The sequence below is a fragment of the Phasianus colchicus genome, chromosome 5 (assembly GCF_987193195.1).
Source record: "Phasianus colchicus chromosome 5, bPhaCol1.hap1.1, whole genome shotgun sequence".
Lineage (NCBI taxonomy): Eukaryota > Metazoa > Chordata > Aves > Galliformes > Phasianidae > Phasianus > Phasianus colchicus.
The window spans coordinates 29,224,164-29,246,630 of NC_143440.1; the positions used below are offsets into that span (position 1 = coordinate 29,224,164).

The 22,467-nt window shown below is 38.3% G+C and overlaps 1 protein-coding gene across 4 annotated transcripts in view; it reads left to right on the plus strand.

Annotated features, from left to right (window-relative positions):
- The window catches only part of DCAF5 (DDB1 and CUL4 associated factor 5), a 68,233-nt gene that overhangs the window by 42,254 nt on the left and 3,512 nt on the right, over positions 1–22,467 (plus strand). For all 4 annotated transcript variants that reach the window (XM_031593662.2, XM_090141139.1, XM_090141141.1 and 1 more), the window contains 2 exons: positions 7,738–7,804; positions 17,690–17,817. In XM_031593662.2, coding sequence (XP_031449522.2) covers positions 7,738–7,804; positions 17,690–17,817 — 195 coding nt within the window. The remainder of the gene's footprint in view (positions 1–7,737; positions 7,805–17,689; positions 17,818–22,467) is intronic.

A 22,467-nucleotide genomic window follows, 5' to 3' on the forward strand; every position in this document is an offset into this window, starting at 1 on the left:
CTGCACAAAGGATAGGATTCAGGACCCAGGATTTAATGCGAGGAAGGATATGAAAAAAACATATGATTCAGAAAATAATTTATTAAAAAGGATAAGTTTTCTGAAACATTCTTTAGTAGTAACTTTCCCAGTTCTCTCTTCTACTTTTAGACCTTGCCATTGAGACAGCAGCAAGAGAGAACCACCTGCACAGGTGGGGCTGTTCTTTGCATCACACCACTCCCTCACCCTGCCCTCTTATTACCTCACCTGGAGGAAGAAATTTCTTAGCAGAGGGCAGTGAGAACTCCTGAGACAAGAAGAGGCAGCCACTCTGCTGGGCTGCAGTATGAGGGGACACACCAGGCAGTGTGGCATTGAGAAGAGAGGCCCTGTGTTATACTTAGGCTCTGCTGGCCCCTGCCTGTACCCTGTGCAAGCTGGCTAAAATAAAACCCAGGAATTGTACTGACCCAGGCTGCTACTGTGTTATGACAGCTACAAGGGTTGTAGGTGGGAGCATACCTATTGAGAGGGGTAGCAGATAATCATCAGAGCAGGTCTTCAAGCCATATTCAGTAGGAACTCTATACTGTAAGCTTAGATTCATCAGTATAAAAGAACAGCCTGACACAAAGATCAGAGCATGAAAAAAGACAGAAATGTTTAGCCAACTGGCTTTTGTTTACTTCTTGGTTGCTTGAGGAAAGGAAAAATGCAGTATGTCTGCTTTGTGGGAAATCTTTTTTTATACCTCTGGAATTGCCCATTCCAATTACACAAATTGCATTATCTTGCTGGTGTGTGTGTGTATGCACACATCTTGTTGCTTTTTGAATAGAAAAAAAAATGTTTTTTCTTTTCATAGAAACACTTAGGTTAGAAAAAACATTTCAGATCTTTAAGTATGACCGTCAACCATGTATATGTCCTTAACTTGTTTTGTTATTTCCCCGATCTGTGGGTGCTGTAAGCAGAAATATGATATGGAAATAAATCTGTGGACTTTTGACTTGCAGAAAAGAGCAGACATAGCACTAAACTCTATTCAAATTGTGAATTAAATATATATATCATTAAAAAAAAAAAAATCTAGTCCTGTTGAGATGCCTGTACTGCTCTATGCATCTTACTTATAAATGAGATTCTTCTGCCAAAGAGGCAGCTGTATTTGGAAAAAATAAAAGAAATTGATTATCTTTCATCAAACGTTTTTCATCTAAATGTGTAATGCATAGTGAGACCTTTATTTTTGGTCAAGATCTGTAATACGTATACACACAGTCATGAATTGGTCCTTTTATTTCTTGTAGTTTGCTTTCTAATCTCCTTTGAAATAGTTTCATAAAAAGTAGATCATAGTGATTTTGCAGGCATTTTGTTTAGTCTGTAACCTATTCTAGGGAACCTGATTTAGTAGGGGTTTGGACTAGATGATCTCCAGAGGTCTCTTCAAATGCCTACAGTTCAGTGGGTCTCCATTTGGGCTTCCTGTTGCTCAGTGGGGGTGTGATTATGGTACTGTCTTTTGCTCAGTGCCTGCATACAAGTCTTCACCTGCGTGACTGCTTAAAATAAGTTGATAATTCTGGGGCCCTGTGGTCTTCTATTAGAATTGAAACTGGCCCCCAGTCTTTAAGGTTCTTTAAGTCAGATTGGTGCCACAGAGCACAAAATAACCTAAGTCTTATTTCTTTAGGAAACCTTTCTCCTTTGGAAAAAAATACTTCATTTTTATATTCTTCGAAGTGCAGATTGCAATGAATTTTCATCTCCTGGATAAACAGTTAACATTTTTTTCAGACTTTGTGTCAAGTTGGTGCAGAGAAGATGTCCAAGATATTCCTTGTGGTCAAGAGCAATTAAGACTTCAGCCTAGCAGACTTGCATTTCTGTCATTAATTATATTTAAGGCAATATATGGAAGTCTGTACTGCTTGCTTCTTAAAGGGGCTACGCAAAGCACCATCAGAACTCCTTTAAATTTTGGATGACTCAGTACTTCTTCCTTAGCATGTGAACCTTGATGTACTTAAAGAAAATAAGGAATGTCTCCCTAAAAGCCTGAGAAAAGTTTTATCTAATCTGATATTTTGTGTTGAAAGTTTTTTTTGCCTCATTGAAAAAGAGATAAATATGCTCAGGTGAGCGGGAATTGACATTTAATCTCTTTCAGAGCTGATTTGTTGGCGAAATGATAAGCAGCAGCATGGAATTTGTGTCTCTCAGACCTCTTGCTGTCTTTAGGAGGAGTGACCTTAAGTTGGGCATCTGTAGACACATGGCTTTTTCAGTTTGGCATTCCCTGTTAGTTACTTAAAAAGTTGTTATTTTCTCTGAACCGTTACCATTCTCTGAACCATTATATATGGAGGTCTTACTCATCCATATATAATGATGATATGATGATTGCATGTTTTTCTGTTGTGCATTTTAAGACAAGTTCTTCTAAGTTTTTCTTATTCTCTACATCAGCAAGCCCAACCCAAAGATCCACTCATATTTTTGGAAAAATGATCCATGTTTGCAGGTCCATTTGTAGGGCCAAAAGCTTAAAAATATCTCTGATCTTACTCATAAACAACGGGGAATTTTATGGAAACAGGAAACGTGGATGTTGCAAATTATAGAATGAGGCTAGATATAACTTTATTGAAATACTCCATATTCAGTAGTACCTGAGTAAATGTAGCCTGTGGGATTTCGAAAGCTTTCAGAACAGCAGTGGTAAGAATAAAAATAAATTCCCCAGAGTGCTAGTATTGCAAAATGCAATGCTAATGCTACTGTTAAGAGACTATAGCAGCAGCAGATTAGATCTCCGCTTATTTGTATCAACTGTTCCAGTCTCCTTGGGGAAAGAGAAAACGAGATGTATTGCAGTGGAATGAGTGGGAAGCACTAGTCCAGCATAATTCTGCCAGATTCCTGATGGCAGTTCATTTTAAGTAGTTCATGCGTACATGAAGCTCAGACTGAATTTGTCCTTTCTCTAGCAGCAGACTCTAATCACGCCTGAGAGTTTTCTTCCTTCTAAGGCAAACTTCTGAATCAGCAGCTTGTAGTCATCTGGAAGCCTTTTCCTGTCATTGTTACTAACAGCTAGACATGGAAGCTGATTCTTCTTAAAATAATAATAATTATTAGCAACTACTTTTTTCTCTAATCTTATGTATGTGTGAATATGCTGAATGTCCCAGTTAGATACAGCAGCAAAAATGCAGACAATGGAACAGGTGGTTTTAATATTGGTCTCTCCCCTCAGACATCTGAGCATCTGTAGTCCTGGCTCGGTGTCTAGTCTGATGCAGAATTCTGCATAACACTGGTTTTCTGGGTGCAGAAGTTTAGAGTTTGTCTTTTGAGGGGAGAGTAGAAGGGGAGTGCACTCTGTCTGTGCATTTACTCATCTTTGTGAGTGCATATACTTCTGCCTCTTCTTAGCTTGCCTCTGTGATTTGATTATCTGGGCTTCTGTTCTTGAAGCAAGTCAGAAAAAGGTATTCTCCTAGGAATTACTATTTGCACATTCCTTCAGGACCAAAAATCCTTGGACACAATTAAAGGGGAGTCTAAGCAGCATGATGTTTTTTTGTCTACTCCACTCCAAAGCCCTCTTTTTTCCTTTCTCTTCCTTTTAAAAAGTCTGCTCCCTTCCCTCAAGATTTCAGCCTTATTAACAAAGGCTTGGTGTACTTCACAGCAATTATTTCTTTGAATTCTCTCGTAGTGTCAACTGACTTTAATTTCTCAATCCTTATCCTATAGCTCTCAACTTGTGTGGGAAAATTATTGACTTATTGGTATATTAATACTGTATACATGAAATAAAGATTTATATAGATGATCATGTAAATGTTAGTCCAGCCGTGCCCTCCAGACGCCTTGGGTTTCTGCTGTCTTGTGCAGATACTACTCATTGGAACTGACTTTCTCTTTTAAGTGTCGTGGCTGTGTCTGGGTTTAACAGCTTGAATGTCTGCTCTTGAAGCTTCAGCTGGCCATAGCTATAAAGTTGTACTTCTGGCTGGCTCTTGGTCTCCAGCTGAAAAGCTGTGTTGTGCTTCTAGGAATTCAGTTCTATATTGTGAGAACATCAAGAGAACATGCATCCCAGTGGTATTGTTAACATGATAAGAGAATGGAAAGCCATGCTTGCTGCTTCAGAGGTGGCAGTGGAAGACCACAAAGTGTTGGACATTTTGCAGAACATGGTGTTTCTGGGGATTACTAGTCCAGCTAATTGTTGAAATAAAACTTCAATTTCTGTAAAAACTTCACAGTTGACTACAGTTTATAGTTTAAAAATAGTCTGTAGTTTAAAACATTAACCTTGTATATAAGACTGTATCAGTTAATTTTAATGGCACCTACTGAGGGCTATCTTAATTGCAAGGTTAGACACAGCAACTTGTTCAGAAGCTGAGCTACTTCTTTGATTTAGACATAAATTGTAATACTGATGCTGTATTCATTCATCCTCATTGCCTCCTAAAGCACTTCAAAATACGTTGGCCATATTTACATTTGGTTGTTGCAAATGTTATAAAGCTAGAAGGGCATGACTAACTGAAGAACCTTGTGGTGCTTTTAACAGAGATAGTTCATATCTACTTAGAGCTGGCTGTCTGAATGTAGTCCTGGGCAGCCAGATCTTAAGTGACCCTGCTTGAGCAGGAGCACTGCAAAAGATGACCTTTGGAGATTTCTATTGATCTCAGCTATTATGTGAATGTGTGAATTAGTTAAAATATTGTGCCAATTTTTTTTATTAAACTCTCCAAATTGTACACACCAGAGTTTATGCAAGTCCTTGTGCTGAACTACAACTTATGTCTCTGTCTGCGTGGCGAAGTTTGTCTTCCTGTTGGAATTTTCATGATGTTGTGATGTACTGTAAAAATTCAGATAGGCATTTTCCTGCCTCTGCCCTCTGCAACCAAACCAAGAGAAAAACACAAAAAACATTCTAAGATTTTTTTTTTTCATTGAATAAATTGCATCAGAAAAGAACTCAGGAAGCCAGGTTTTGTGAACGGGCAGCTGTTTTCAAAGTCAGATCATGTTGTTCAGGGAGTTGTCTGGTTAAATTTTGTATTTGAAAGGATGGAGATTCCCCTGCATTGCTGGGACATTTGTCACATTCCTGAACGTTTTGTTCCTTAGTGCTCAGCTGGAACTTCACTTGCTGTGACTTGTGACTGTTGCTTCCTAAGCAATTGCTGCACACCCTTGAGGAGAGTTATCCCTGACTGCTCTGTGCTCCTTTGGGCACTTAGAAGATTGTTGGGGTCTGCTCTGTCCCTTCACTTTCTCCTCTGGCTAAATAAGGCCAGTTCTCTTAGCTTTTCCTCATGGATTGTGTGTCTTCACAGCCCCAATTGTCCTTCTCCACTCTGTCCAACTTATTAGTGTTGCTCTTGTGTCCACTTGGGTCCCCCTGACCCAGTACTCAGATGTGGCTCCTCAAGGGACAGGTAGAGGGAATAATAATTTGTCTTGACCTCCTGGTTACATTCAAGATAATGCAGTCAAATTGACATTAGTCCCCATTGCTGGGAGAACACACTTATCTTTTTTCCTCTAAGGAGAGAATATCCTTAATCAGGAGTTTTCAAAAGGCAGTGAGTGGTATGCTAGATTTCCTAGAAAATTGCCCATTGAGTTTACAGGTCACACTGTTTTCATCTGCAAATCAAAGGATACTCTGTCATTTCTGGGCCTGTCATTGTTAGGCTCATTTGATTTATTGCATGAAGTGGTAAACTGCTCTCATATTAAGGAGTTGGAACTTTTAAAAAAAATATGCATGCATTATGGTCATAAGTTCAAGATATTTAGCATTTTAGAAGTTCTCATTTATCTTAACGTTTTGTAGGCAAAGTAGTCATTGCTTAAACTGCAGTGCTTTGGTAATAAATGCCAATGGTTGGCAATGTTTTCATAACTTTAAGCAAGAGTTGTTTTTTTGTTTTTTTTTCTTTAAAGCATTCATTTTCCGTATAACAAAATGTATGAGAGCTGCTTTCTTTCTGGTTGCTGGGAGGTTGCCTATGAGAGCCTTAATTTGTGTAGATCTGGCACCGCAGTTCAGCCTGCTGTAGTCTAACATTTACAAGTACTCAAATGAAAGGGGAAGCTTGTATTCCTGGCACTGTCAGGTCATTTTGGCAGAGGTTGGCTGCGTAAGTGCTTGAACATGTTGACTTGCAGAAATTGCTTTTTTGGCTTGGAAAGGAAAGGTCTATGAGTGATGCAGAACTAGTGCACACAAGTTTTTAATGGGACCAGTGTTTGATCAGTGCTTCTTACCTACCAGAAAACAAGCGGAATTGCATTCATAAATGCTTACTCACATCCTTAGTCTTTAAAAAATAAAAGAGAGAAGAATGGTTGGATTGTGATAGTTGGAGACCAGAGAAGGAACTTCAGTGGCTGGTAATTGCGTTTTTTTTGTGGCTGGAAACATCCAAACTCTGCAGGAATGTAATTAGCATTGCAAACAGAATATATGCAAATTTGTATCAGCTTTCTCCATGTTGGTATATATTTTTTTGTTTATTTGTTTCTCAGTCCTATGTTATTCTTGTCTTCTCACTGCTTGATGTTACTTTGCCTGATGAGTTTATATATCCCTGGAGAATGAAAGACAGAAACCAATTATATTTCAGCCAAAGAAAACAATTTTCTTTCTTATCAAAGATTAGAAAAAAGATGGTCTTGCTCCATTTGTTTCTTTTTCTTCCTTCCCTCTGTTCAAATAATTATAATAATAAAATAAAAAAGCATCTTTTTGATTGCATTGAATAAGCAGAAGTTGCAAGTCCATTGAGGATGGTAGATTTACTCTCTCTGTATAACTAGAATTGGTATCTGCCTGTGTTTCTATTATAGAATCATAGAAAGGGCTAGGTTGAAAAGGACCTCAATGATCATCGATGTCATCTCATCTGTAATTTGGGATTTACAGTTCACTGGAGAAGAGATATTTGAAGACATGGCACAGTTTATGGCCTCTTTGAACTGAGGCCCTTTTTTCCACGTGAGATGTCAGCTGTTATTCCAGTGCATGTTTGTAGTATATTATGTAGGGCTATTACAGATTGACTATTGCCTAAATCGTTCATCTGTCCATCTCTTCAGAGTAACAGTAATCAGGAAAAAAAAAAAAAAAAAAAAATCAGTGTGATTCACATGTTTTCTTTCAGACTGTTTGAGACTTGGTAAGAGTGTTCAACTTTGGTTTTGTTCAGTGTTCAAGAATATCACCATCACTGAGTGACCTTTGCTGGTCTCTAGCAGACTGCCACGAGCCATGCGCGTTGTGCTTGTGTGTAGCGGATGTGCTGGCTCTCTTTTTAGGAGCGTGTTTGAAGAAGTTTTCCTTTGTAGTTCAAGAGCTAAGGGGGAAAAAAGAACAAATGATTTAACATTAAAAAAAGACAAGTGTTGCAAACTGCAAGATCTAGGCCTGTATGCATTAAAGCCAGTCATTATCTATAGCCTTATTTAGCGAAGAAGCCATACTCTTTGGGCACTGAGTGTTAGATATGTGAAGAGTACTTTTGAACTTTGGTCCATTTACAAGTATGAAGCGTTTTTCTATTGCACTTTACCCCTATCTAAGGATAAGTGAGGTGCAACGAATGAGAAAATCATTTCATTTTCTTTCTTTTTACGTTTGGAGAAACCAGATTAAAAATAACTTAATTCGGGTGTTACCTTGTGGTAAACTGCTTTTATTTTTATTCTTAACAGTACATTCTTTCGGGTTCTGATGACTTCAATTTGTACATGTGGAGGATTCCTCCGGATCCAGAAGCAGGTAAGTTTTTTATTATTATTATTATTTCAGAAATTTGGGTTTAGTCAGGGAATGTGTCTGACATACTAGTTTGCATTTTCAACAATTGCTGTTTTCACTCAGCCACTATTCTAGAATTATTTGAGTGAAACTTGTAAGGATAGTCATAGGCTATACTACGTGAGTCTGTGATATAGTAATTTTCTTCTTATTTCTGTTCCAATATAACTATCATCTAAATCTTCTAGAGGAACTGGCTAAGGGAAGGAGCTATGGCTGGAGGCAGATTCTGTCTTTTCTCCCTCCTGTCTACCGACTTCGCTGATTCTAAGCTGAACTGAGCTCACTGAAAAACATAGGGTCTTGCTAAGAAATTTCATCCCAGGAAGAAGCTTGCAGTATAAAATGCTTCTGGGTTTCCAGACTGCTCCTTACAGTTCCAGTACGTTGGTCTGTTCTGTACAGTGCACCTGCCTTTTCTTTTCCTCCCACCCCAAGACCCTCACGCTGAATTCTACTACAGAGCAGTTATTCTCTTGGGCTTTCTGAGTGGGGGAGTGCTGCTGCTGGTAGAAATTACTGCTTTGGGCTATTTTTGACTGTTCTCAAGGTGAGGCAGAGGTGCGAAGAAAGTAACTGTAGCAAAATCTGTGTAAAAGAATTGAAGAGCTGATGTTGAGTAAAGAAAAGCAACAGGCTGGGATGTAACAATAGCGTTTGCAAATGCCACTCTTGGTCAGTGCCTGATGTTATATCATTCAGTAATATATAGAGTTTGGCAATACAGCATCATCCATTATTACCTCTGGGCCATACAATGTCAGCATCTCTAAAATGTTGGAGTGGTTTTGTATTTTCATTAAATCTCTGGGTAAATCTACTGTTTCTATTTTGAATGACTTTCACAATTTAAATCGTGCATCTTAATGGTATTAAGGACAACCAAGTGTTATTTCATGATTTTGAGGTACTCCAGCAATAGTGAGAACAAATTACAATCTGCCATGGAGTTGAAGTGAGAAGATCTTGTTTCATTTTAGAAGGCCATTCATCACCATTGTTTAATTGAAGCTAAGAGGATAGTTTGCCTCTAAAAGGTTTGGTTACCAGTAGAGTTTTGAGTAAAATGTCATTTGAATCTTGGATTGGTTATTCAGTGAACATTTGGTGTTGCAGTCCAGAAGTTCTGAAGATGGTCCTGTTAAAAATGCCAGTTCCTCATCCCAGTGTCCTTTGTTATATACCTTACAGAAACATCCCTCTGCTTAGCTTTTAATTTGTATGATTCTCTTTTTGTTTTATTATATTTTTGTTAATTATGGAATTTCCTTCTCTTTAATATTCAAATGCACGTAACATTTGTCTTATTTATCAGTAAGCTTTCATTTGAGCACTGTAGAATTACATTTTATGCATGTTACTGTACTTGTCCTGACTGTATAAAATTAAGGTTTTTGTGTTTGGCTGTAATACTCCTGAATTTTTTTTCTGGATAACTGCAGGTGACAAACTTTTTATCTGGGATCTTTGCACAGAGTGGTAACTAGAATTATTTCAAAACAATGTCATATGTGTTTCAGTCAGCTTTTTTGTTTCTGATTCTTCTAACTTGAGGAAGGGTGTCAGTAAACTTGCAACATTTCAGTTACAAAATTAATTACTTAATGTCAATTGCCTTCAGTACTTGCTTAATGGGATCAGAAGATCCTGCAGTAGGAACTCGTGTGTCTTAGAGAACTGCTCAATTTACACAAGATTTATTGGAAGATTTTGGAAAGGCTTAGTTTTGATAAACACAGAAATTCTGTTTCTGTGGCAAATAACACATTACCCATCCAAGTCACCTGTGATAGTCTTCTTGAAGCTTTTCTTCACTCAGCTCTTGAAGGGTTGTGCTTGTTCTGATTGATGAAACATCCTCTTTAAAATGCGATTCTGTGGTTCATAATAGTTCATCTGTAGAGTTTGCTCTGCTTCCTTCTTGAAAAAGAAGTCTTGTTATCATGTGTGGAGACCTTAAAAACCTTCTGCTCCTTATTTTCACATTCTAGTTTAACTGAGGAACATATTTGGGTCTGTGGTATTAAGGGATAGAATGTGGTTTTTCATTTAAATATTTCACAAACTAGACAGGATGATATAATGTCCTGTTGGTCACCGTTTTAAATAACAGCAGTGTCCTAACTGATGTCTGTTGAATTCAGACACTTGCTATAAATATTTATGGTACAACTCCCTTAAATTATATCATTTATTAGTAAATAACTTACTTGCAAGCATAAATCTTTTTAGAGATTGTCTCCTTAGGGACAGCTCTGAAACAGTTCCCTTTGGTTATGCTCAGGTATAGCTACTACTTGCTATCTAAAGGCTAGCAATGATACTAAAAAAAGATAAGGAATGGAAAGAAACACACCAGTCAAGCAACTGCAAGTTTATTTTATGTTGGAGGAATCCAGTTACCTGCTTTGAAAATTTGCCTGGAAAATTGAGCAAATTCTGGTATTTTTTTGCAAATAATCACAATTCAGAGATGTCCTACCAATAGGTTGCTTTGAGTTGTTTTCCTTCAGCTGGAGATTCCTCCAGTGGTTTTGTTCAGACTAGTTTTTTAAGACAGGATTTATGTGAAAACTGGGGAGGAGGAAAAGGTATTCCCTAAGCTGCTTAAGAGGCTCTTTGGTTGAAGAATCTTGCTGACTGTCTCTCTCTACAAGTTTAGATTGTTTAAAGCAGGCCGGGACTTCCAATGCCAAAAGAGTTGCTTTTGAATCACCTATTGTCCTTACTTGAAAATAGAATACTTTGTTGGTTATTCCACTTCCTTCTCCATCCAGCTTTCCACTATTGCTTCAGAAGTAATTGCCAGTTGTTTGGTAAGTCTGTTAGCCAACTTCCTCTTTGAAGCATTTATTCTATTTTCTTCAGAGGCAAAGTTTCTAGCAAAATATATACACTGGTCTGGTAGAAGAAAAGCAGCCCTGAGTTTCCATGACATTTATCTGACTTCAAGGCAAGCTAGAAGTGAGAAGTGACCTGTTCAGCAAGCCTGTTAAACAGCACAAACACTTCAGGCAGTATTAGAACAATCTCCCATAAACATGGTCTCTAGGTAAAGAATCTCTGTTCAAGACAGAACCTGGCATGTCTTGTGAAGTAATGGAGGGTTTGGTAGGGCTTTACATTCCTCTGAATCGCTACTCTGAATCATCTTTGTAATTCAGAGTCTTTTTTCTCTTGCTTTTGAAATACTCCTCTAAGATGCTGTGTGATGTGCGTGATATTTAGTTGTGACTGGAAAAAGGCAGTCTGCAATCCTTCAGTTTACATTGTCAGGCTCTTACCAGACTTTGCAAAAACTTTACTAAATCAGAACTGCAAACTGATTCAAAACCTCTTTTTAATTCTGTCTTTGACTGCAATTGCTAGCGAGAAAGGGTTTGATGTTGTGGTACAGTTACTAAACTAATTGCATGAATTTGCAGCAAAACTGATGCAATTTTTTCTTCCCTTTTTCTTGGTCACTGTAAATGCACTGCTCTTTAGATTGAAGGATTCAGCAGCAGATCTTTTAATAACAGCTGAACAGGGTTGTCTCATTGGAGACAACTTGTGGTTTCAGCTTCCTGAGTTGCAGGCTGACAGATGAAGATGAACAATCAATGATTAGTTGCTTCATAATGCCTAATTATTTTTGAACTTTTATGTATGTGCACACTTGGGGGTCAGTTTTCTGACTCCACTTACAGGGGAGAATGCCCTGGAAGCTTAATTTTTTTATTTTATTTTATTTTTTTTTTTTCAGTAAAAATGTGCTTGTTTGTAAGCAGTGGTCTTGGGATCATTTTGCTTTTAGGACTGTAGTTTGTCTCTTCCTTCAGGTCAGTGCTGGCAGCAGTGTGCTACAGGACGTTTGTGCAGTGATTGCAGCAAGTCTGCAGTGGGGCAGAGCCACAGGAGTCATCTCAGATCAAGAAAGGGATTAGAGTGGGAAGGGTGTGCCAAGGTTCATTTTTATAGTAAATTTGTCATTTGCTTTCACACTGTTGCTTGTCTCTACCAGTAACAATAGAAGGACGGTTGGCACAGACAAGGTATGGATACTGCAGGGATTTAGCAACAGCAAAAGTAGGGACAAAACAAATGTCCAAAAATAGCCTCTGCTACTACAGCTTTCCACATATTCTTTAGATGTTTAAGGGTGATTTTTTTTTTTTTCTTTGGCTTTTGGAAGCTTTACGGAGGTCTGAGATCACCACAGGGTTGGCTAGAGGCCAGTGAGGTGCAGTAGGGATTGCCTGGAAGGGCAGGTTGCCCAAGGCAGCTGCTGACACCAACCCACTACTCCATGTGCTTTCACTGGTCCTTTCACCTGGAGTGAGCGGTGCTGGGCTGGTGGGAAGATGATGGTGACAGCCTGCAGCTAGTGTTGGAGCTGCTTTCTTATGGAAGACACAGCCTTTTGCTTTCTCCTGGAGCAGCAGGAGTGCTAAGCCAGACTTCCCTGATGCCATCTCCCAAACCATCCCTTACCTTGCTGAGAGGAAACAGATTCTCAGCTAGCCCTTGCTGTTCTCACCTCGTCTTTGGTGTGACCAAAGGCAGTTTTGCTGCTGAGAAACCTCAAGTTTGCTCTGGCTGCTTCTACAGCTGGAATCAGGTCCTGGTCCTGCTAGTGGATATGTTGCAGAAACCTGTGCCTGGGCAGCAGTGTTTGTGTTTAAGTTTCACTATAGACAGGTCTCTGAGGAGCAAAACAAATGGGGGTGTGTGAGTGACCAGAGACTTTGTAAGGGCTTTAAACATAATCAGTTGTCCCAAAGGCAGAGGTCTTGTATGCTAGAAATATTTGTTTGCTTGACTGGTGCAAGAACATGAAGCAATGTCAAAGTTCTTTGGCATGCAGCAGTGCTGTTGCTCTCTCCCATGAGCACATTGTGACCTCATAGGATTCAAATGTGGGGTTGTGGCCTATGGTCTAAATGTGTCCTGTATTGTTATTAATGAAAACCAAATTATTTTTAAGTTAGATTTTTATTGCAGTGCCAAGTACTACAGTCAAATGGCATGCTGTGGCACACTGGCAGCAGCTGTATATATCTGGTTCTTCTCAGGAGCTTTCAGTGCTTTGAGTAATTCACAAGGCGTGTATGAAGTTATGCATTACTCTATGGAGCATCTTTCTACCTTATATGAACAACCAGCAGTGCTGCTTTTGCAGTGTCCTAGATAGGAAGGACTTCTTTTAATGAGGTCATTTAATTCCTCTGTTACAGTGAAGATTGTTCCTTATCCCAGGAAATTCTCCAGTGATTTGAATTGTTAAAAATATTTGTAACATAGCAGCTTTCGTTACTTTAAAGACTGTCTCATGTTCTTAGAGGATTTCTGCACTAGGGTGCTCTTTGTAATATTCACTTCCCTCTTTTCCTTATTCTCCAAATAATTTCTACCATTGTTTATTTGGTTTAAATACTGCTATGTGTTGTGAAACTTATGCATGGGAAGTCAGATTGCTGCCCACATAGCTTGCTCTCACTTTTGTTTTACTAGCATGTGCTTGTTTGTTTTTAATTTCTTGGTGTGTACCATCAAGCATGTTTCTTAAATTGAGAGCATCAACTTATTTTCATAAATATGCAAAGCTGCATAATTATTAGGGTTTCATTAGCATAAAATTTAAAACGCAAATAATAAAACAAGTCAATATGTAATCCCTTTGGTAACTTAGAAGATACCCACTACTTTCAAGGCACTGTACTGTTGTTTCCTTCTGTCTATATTGTAGCATGTGGATATGCCTTGGTGTTACCACCATCTTGTCAAATGTGTGTAGAAGAAGCAGCTTTTAAAAATGTATATTTAAAGATGTACACTTCAAATCTAAACTTTAACAAGTGGTTTGTTCCATCTGCTCAAATAGCAGAGTAGGACATTATTTAAAGAATTTTTTGAGACTTTGTATTGCTTCAGAGCACCTATTTGTAGGGTGTAGGAAAAGGGATTTTCCTGATGTTTTACTTTATGTACCACATAAAAACAAAAAAACACTGATTAGTACAGCTAGAACACTAAATAACTAATCAGAACTGTCTTTAAGCATAGTAATTTTTGGAAAATATTACAAGACCAGCTACTGTATTTCCATCCCCTCTCCTAGTGGTTAGGAAGTGAGAAACATTCTAAATTCTGTGTGAATAATCAGCTTGTGAAGAATTTTAAAGTAAATAAATTATTTAATAATAACATGTGTCAGCTCTATCTGTGGCTTCTGTATGAATACTGCATATACAAATGTGTAACTGGGAATATAAAAGCTGTCATGCTAACCCAGCTGCGCAACCTGTGCATGCCACTAAATTCAGAAGCTAGCCATTGCTCCACCCCCAACAAACTTCAAAAACAAAATCTGAGATTTGTTGGGATAACGGAGGTGAAATCAGGCAAATAAAAATATCATTTTAAGTGAAGATAGCAATACCAATTTGATTATTGCTGTTCCAGCGACTGGGCCACTAACCAGCTTGATTCACATGATGATTTGACCATAGCATGCTACTCATCATAGTCTTGCTTGAAAGCAGTTGAGATGTTGCTTTGCAGCATGAATAGGCAAGAATTTCTGAACTAATACTCTCAGAAGCGTGGTTTGCATTTTAGGTGGCTCTGTGGGAAGCTGGGAGTTGGACTTGATGATCCTTATGGATCTTTTCCAGCTCTGAATATGCTGTGATATTAGAATGGAAGATGGATGGCATCAGGAATTTGAGTGGCCAACCTCAACTTAATGTACAGTTGCATTTTATTTTCCCTTTTTTTTTCCCTTTTTTTTTCTTTTGCCAGCAGACATAAGCAGATCATATTCATGCTGTGAGATGGCTAGAAACTGTAAGGCTGCAGCTAAGTCTCTGCTGAGCCTGGATTCTTGAGAGACCGGGGCATTCCAGACAAGTCTGAACATGAGTCTGCTGCAGAGATGCTCATGTAATAGGATATCAGCTTTGCTGTGCTGCTATAATATATGGAGGGATATACTGAGAGGATAGAGAAGACTCTGCATTAAGCACTGACTTAGAGATATCACTGAAGTTTGTAGGAGTTGGTAGACTAAAATTGCATCAGGCAAAGGAATTCTCCAAAATGAGGTTCTGGGACAGCCTCTTACATTCAGCACTAAGATTATTGGGGCCTTGCTGGAGTCAGTGCTTTTTATTTTAAATAATTGAAACCTTTCACACTGCTGGAAAAGGCAGACTGCTAAGCTTTGTGATTCCACTAATCACGAAGTTCATGAGGACTTTTCCCGTAATTGGCAGTTAGTTGTTTTAAGGGGCTTTGTGGAGAAGTTCGATCAAGTTCACTGTGAAAGGAGTGAAGCATGTTCTAGGACTGTGCTTCATCTGGTTTTACTATTAACAGCTTGAAAGGTATGATCTTTAATTTATGGAACTTTAGTACTAAAAGCAGAAAGCTTTGGAGTTCAGTCACACTGACTGAATATGAAAAAGGCCCAGGGAGAGCTTGTTCTAGATGTGGCATGCTGTGTACTCTTCATCCAGTGCTCTTGATTTATTTATAAATATCTGAAGTTTCAGAAGATGGTTCTGGCATTAAATAACTGTTAATACTGTCCTACTAGGTAAATAATCATGGGTTAACTCAGTGCTTGATGGTCCCACAAGTGGCCAATGACTAACTTAGAAACGCAGCCCAAGTTATGATGCCCTGAATTTGTATATCATTTCTGTTATAATTCTTTCTTTGTTCATTGTTCCTCTAACTTCTGAGTTTTCTGTAAGTGTCTCATTGGGCATATTTGTTGTTTTCTACTGAATTCAGGCAGCTGGATCCTGTGGTTGATTACAACTTATTTTCAGCATTACTTACAGGCTTGGAAACATTTCCTAAGCAAATTGTCCCTTAGGTCCCAAGGCCTTCTTTCCTGGAACATTTGTCTGCTGGGTCAAGACAAACACATTGAGAACTGGACTTGATGTAACCATGTACAGTTGGCTTGATAGACACAATTGGATTGACAATTATGATTAGTCTGGAAAGAATGCTGTGGGAGTAGGGCAATTTGCCATCAGCCACAAATGTGGTCGTGAACGTCTGTTGGGATGAGTGGAATGAAAGGTTGTGAAGAATCTGAAAGAAAGGAAAAGAAAATTAAAAGAGCCCAATCGAACATTTAATGAACTATTGCAGGTAGCTCAGTCTCGCAGCAATTCTGATGAATGCATCTTGAAGATAACTGGAATGATCTTGCTTTCCAATTAGTTGAATTATAAATCAGCCTTAATTTTGTAGACAAATTTGATGCATAAAGTTTTATTTGCTTTTTTCTTGATTTGGTCATCATCTCTCTCCATCTTTCTTTCCTTTTCAGGTATGCTATCTTTCTGTCTCAAAGTGTTATGATACTGCAGTTTGATCTGCAAAAAATGATCTGAGCAAATAGATCTTTACAGCTTTTGGAAACTTTTCTGTTTGTAGACAGGCCTGAGATTATTAGGTGTTGGGTGACTCCCCATTTCTGAATCCTTATCACAGTTCGTACGCATCAGTCTGATATTTTGAGTTTAGTTATGGGTGGAAGGCATGGAGTACCTTTAAGGGGAGAGGAGGAAATGGATGTAAACTCCAGTTCTTTGTCATTTATGTAACTTAAGAAATAGAAGGTGATACAGGAACTTTTTTTTTTTTCCTCCATTTTGACAATTTTGTCTTGCTGTTATACTTCAGTGATAAAGCAAGCTTTTCCTCAGGAAGCTTGTTCTGTAGGAGAACTCCTGTTTCAGAAGACAGGCTGTTCAACACTGGGTTTAGGGCTCAAACCAGCAGCTATTTCAGCTGAAAGATCTCCTCTTTGAAGACAAAGGAGAAGAGCGAGCAACTTACAATGTCCTTACAACATTTGGATTTGTAAAGAGCAAGGTTGTTTTCCTCCGAAGTGGTTTTCAGCTTTTACTTCCTGTCTTCTATCAGTCTCGTTTTTTTCACTTACACTGTTAATCATAGCGTGTTTATTGAATCTTGTTTATTCAGATATGGAGATATGCTTTCCAACGTATCTATGGTTTGTTTATGTGAATATATATATTCGCAGATTACATTTTTAAAAACAGACAAAAAAATTGAAACCAGCTGTGTGATGAGTTTCTTTCTTCGGTGTATAAACTTAGTAAGAGTCAATAACCAGGAAGAAAAAGTTGTCTAACTTTCATTTTGAATTTTATAGTTGCTGCAATAGTATTGCACTTCAGCTAATTCCCTATCCTTTTGAAAAGAATTATACAACCCACTGGTCAGATTTGTTATTTCAGGTCCATCTTTAAGCTTGAACAGAAATATGAGCTGATATAGATCTTGATCTAGAGAAGGCTGCACTAAATCTAACTGTAATATGGTAATTAAGGCTAGTAGTCCTAAAATTGATTCCCCTAAATTCTTATCCATCGGACTAGGGTCAGTTATGACTGCAATGAATTGCTAATATAAAAAAATAGAGCTATTAAAAAGACAACTTCTTTATTTGTCTTCACATTCACAAGCTGAGTAGTGTCATGCCTTAGGCAGTAAAGTTTCACTGGTGATTTCATAAAGTATGTATGTTGTTCTTATTCACACACTTGTCATGTTGGGTCAAAAACCTTTAATGTTTGTTTAGATGGTTGAACTAAAGCTAACTTCCAAGTCCTAATTTACAGGAAGGATGCGTTTCATCAGACTTGCAGCTTTTCATAGGGGCATTACTCATAAAATTGGAATTCTGCAGCCAGCACATGCCTTAAGTATTGCAGAAAGCTGAAGCACATTGTCAAATATAATGACTTTATATGATTACAAATGAATGCAATATGGACACGTAATTATTAATTTCAGTTGTTTTTGTATTTCCCCTAGGTGGCATTGGCAGGGTTGTCAATGGTGCCTTTATGGTATTGAAAGGTCATCGGTCAATTGTAAACCAAGTCCGGTTTAATCCTCACACTTACATGATCTGTTCTTCTGGTGTTGAAAAGATTATAAAGGTAAGATTAGTTGTCAGAAAACACGTTCTTTTACTAATTCAGTAAGAAGTGTTTTGTTTTGTTCAAATCCTTCAGATAATTTTTTTCCTCACACCCTCTGTCTTCTCATTGTGTTCTTTTCTAAGAAGCTGTGTCTCATTTGCTTGGTTAAGATTATGCAAATGTTTTATTGGGTTTTTCAACTTTAAACTCCATTTCAGTTCTAAAGGTTTTAGAGGTAAGGGGTAAGATCAGGATTGCATGAGTTTGTACCTCAAGAAAGACTTTCTTGTTCCTAGCTTCATTCTTTGTTCCTGAAGTACCATACAAAGTTTGGTCGCAGCCATAGTATGTGGTCTTTTAAGACTTCTAATACTGTGTGTGAAAAGTTTAATACATCCTTTCTGAATGGTGTAGTTGAACCTTAACATAGCCTGACCTGAACTTAGTCCAGCTACTGCTTCAGGATACCTGTAATTTTTGTGCACGCCTGCATTAGATCACTTCAACATAAAGTTCTGTGGCTTCCAGACACTGTGTATGTTCTCTGAATTATATAACAATTTAATGTATTTTTTTGAAACTTGTCTTGTTATATGAAATGCAAAGAGATGGCATTGTTAAGCTCTGGATTTTTCTTTTTTCCTTAGAGAAAGACGGCCAGTATTGTGGGAGCAAGACAGATTTTTTTGTTGTTGTTTTTGACAGTAGGGGTTGAAGGTGGAGAGGCAGGGGATTATGATACAGTAATGCACTTTGCATTCTGCTGCTCTAGAGATTATGCTATAGAAATTATATAAATTATTTGTCTATCAATCATAGGAAAGAAACCAGAATGATTAATTTTTAAGTAGGATTATAACCAGTGCTGCTACTTCACATTTGTTCAGTATTTTCATAAAGATCTTACCTCATTTATAGCCATATGCAGGAAATTTACGTCTCAATAATAACAGATACTTTAAGCAGCTACAAATTAGCAGAATTAATTTGTCCTGAAAAGGAATACTTTAATGGTCTGCAGCATGCAGACCAGAAGTGGCCCTAATTCCTTAGGACCATGGCCCAGTGACTGCTACACCACTTGCTTTAAAGCCTTTGGTATCTGATCCTAGTTCAACTTCTCTGTCTTCTACTGATACTCTAGTTTGCTTTTCTTTATTTTCCTTCATCTGTCCCTCTGACAGGTTTGTATGCAAATATCTTGGTCATAAATCTATTGAATACAGGCTCTGAACAAAAGTGCACTGAATAAGTGTAGCAGCTCACTGACCTTTCAATTTCCAAGCAGCCAATCTGCCATTGTTTAAAAGCAGTTTGGCCAGAGGAATTTATTTGCTTTGGGAACTTGATTTGTGCAGTCTGAAGCCTTTCTTTTGGATTTTTAGATCTGCTGACCCTTCACCCTGTGGATCCTTCCTGCATGAGTGTGCTTAGACTATTGGATTAGCATTGGTATAAACATCCCCTGTGCTGCTTTTGTGTACTTCTGCCAGGGTTTTGTTTTTGGTGGGTTTTTTTTGCTTTGTTTTGTTGCTTTTTTTTTTTTCTGCCTAGTGATTAAAAGGCCAGTTTGAATGAGGATCCTGTCACAGGTTGTGTAACTCTTTGAAAGATATCTCTGGTTGAATGCCTCCTTAAAAGGGAATGCCTGTTCTGTCACGCTGTGAGCAATGAAACTTTTGTGACAACCTTCAGCAACTCAACTCCTTGGACAGTGCAAACTAGAGGAAAATCAAAGGAAAGGTGTACAAAGTTTGACAGAGCCAGAACTTCTTACCTTTTGTTGTATATTGTGCCCTCTTTGGTGATCAGATTGTTTTAAGGCTCCTGTCTTGTCTGATCTGCATGACTTTACTGCTTACAGCATTGTCTTAGTCAACTGCAAAATGCTCTTTACTAGGTGCTGGTGGTTTCTTCTCCATTTCAGCTCCTTCTACAAATAGATTGGAGGATAGTATCAGCCGCTAGCAGTAGAGAAAATCTAGATGACCTAATCTAGGTGTTCCTGCTCTGGCAGGGGCATTGGACTAGGTGATATTTTGAGGTCCTTTCCAATCCCTGATGTTCTGTGATTCTGGAAGGGGGGAGGGGGGAAAAGGAAAAATGGCACCGGCAGTTCTGAGAGACTTTTGGGTCTGTCTGGCACAGTAATGCAGGAGCAGCTTGAGGAGGGGAACCTTGAGGGAGCAGAGGAAAATGTGACTGAAAAATGTGGATGGACAGAGGAATGAGGGAGCAAGGAGAACACTTGAGAGGGGAAATAAATAAGTAAAGGTGGTGGTGACTGGCAGGAAGGTGGAGGAAGTGATGAACTGAACACCTGAGAAAGACAACTGGATAAGCAGTGGAAGAGGTTTACTGCAACCTGTGCTATTTACTGCATTGAAAACAGCTGAGCACACAAGTCCTTCCTGTCTATGGCTGTCTTTCCCCCGCACAGATGCTTGAAGTGCTTGCCTCTAGAAGTGGAGGAGATGAGAGGAGGAGCCATACATAAAAACTGCAGCTAATATTTCTTTGTTTTAATCAACTCCTTCAGAAGTGTCTGTCCTTCAGGTGTCTTCTAAAAATCTCTCCGGAATTAAATCATAAGAGAACTTCATAGTGATTGTCTGATCTTCCATTCCCTCTGTTGTAGAAACTGTGAGAATTAGAATATGGATGCAAGTGGTTGGTTTGTCTGAGCCCTTAATTTTTAGACTAGCTGGCCTAATTTTAGTACTTGTAGAAGCGAAGAACTGATAGCACCAGCATCAAGGCATGATACAGACAAGCCATTCAATAATGCCGTGTGCTTCTGCCAACACACTTGCTATTTTAATGCTGATTGCAAATGAGATACAAATTCATCTCAAGCCTAGTTTCACTGAAATTGATAGTATTAACAAGAATGATTTTGACCTTTTGGTAATGTTTTTTGCTTTATTTTAATCTTGTTTTAAGGCACCTGCAGGAATATAATTAACTCTGTAGCTTAAGATTTGATTTCTGCTAGTAATGAGAATACAGTGGTTAATTTGGAGTGTGTATGTGTTCAAATCAGACTTTAGAAACCTAAAATGAGATTTAGAAGCTTGTTAATAAAGGAGAATTAAGCCTCCACTCCAGATGTATGCTGGCTGCATTGACCCAGCTGAATTGTTCATTGTCCTCCATTTCAGAGACCTGAACCTCAGAAACACAGTATGAGAAAGCACAGCTGTGTACTAAAATTAACACCTTGCAGCAAGCATTTACCACTATGGCTAAGCAACACAAAATAGGAAAAAACACCTCTTTTTCCTCAGTTTAGTGTAAGACATTGGGATGTGCTGGCAAGAATGAATTTCATTACAGGAGGAATGAATGAGGCATTCCCTGTAATGTGTGGGGCTTAGAGGTGGGCCACAGAGAACTATGAAGTTAGAAGACAGTTCCAGAAAAGATAAAATGGATAAAGCTATAAGGATTTTTAGCAATAAATACTGTTTTGTGTTGGAAACGGAGTACTTTGTAACGGTAGTTTTGAGGACAACTGTTATAGGACCCATCTATTAAACAATCATCAGTATGTCAGAGATAGCAAAGTCTATTTGCCCTTGTTGCTATGGTGACAGATGAATGTCACTGTAGTTAACTGCCTTTGCCTAATCAGATAATCTAATATAACTGGCTTTAATTATTCTCATGCTAACAGCATAACTACTTCTTTTAAAAATTTGGGGTTTTGCCACCATGGAATACAAGAAATTAAAATATGCTTTCTGAAGCATCTTTGTTGAAGTAGAGAACTAGTTTTGTACTCTGTTATTGTTCCTATTTTTGTATCTGTACTTGGGGCATCAGTGACTAATGTTCAGCTCCTTAATCCTCTAACAAGGGAAGAACTTCATGATAGATAGTTGCTTCAGTGGGATGATTTGCCAACTTATTTTCTCTCACTTCCTCACATTCTTCTCTGATGTGGCATCGGTCAGAGGATAAGAAAAAGGTTCCATTTAAAGAAGCCCATTTCAGGTGCCACAGAGAGAGCTCTGGGCAAGTGCTACCAATTTAAAGGCTTCCCAGTTTTGCTGAGGAAAGACATTTAGCCTGAAGTCTTTCTGAGTCTCTGGCAGGTCCTTCAAATCTCTCACAGAAAAATGTCAAGAAAGTAGGGAGCTGAATCTCCAATGGCATCTGATTCTATACAAACAGGCATTCATGGGGATAAATTCTGAGTTCCCTGACTTCTCTTGAGAGGAGGGAAAAGCCCCACTGTGGACTCTTTTTTTTTTTTTTTTTAATCCATATTTTCAATATTTAGATTTATCTTTTCTGATGCTTGTCGACTGAGGAGGAAAATCTGGTGGCAATAACAAAGATATGAAACCTCTATGTTCACTTTTTTTTAATGATGAAGAGTATATAAGGTATATAAAATAGACCTTTCCCAGTGTAATTTCAGAGCAGACATCCTCTCTGGTTCGTACAGAACCTAAGAGTCTTGCTTAAAAAAACGTCTTGGCAAAATCTAGGAGCTAATTTGCATTGGTGTTGCATGCCCAAGAATACTTAAAACTTGACCTTTTCATTAAAAGTAAATACTGTCCAGGTAGAATTGTACCTGAAGGAAATCTGGGAATCCATCCTTGGAACAGGGACAAGAGAAACAGGAAGCCCTTCCCTTTATAAGCTAAAAACCAGCAA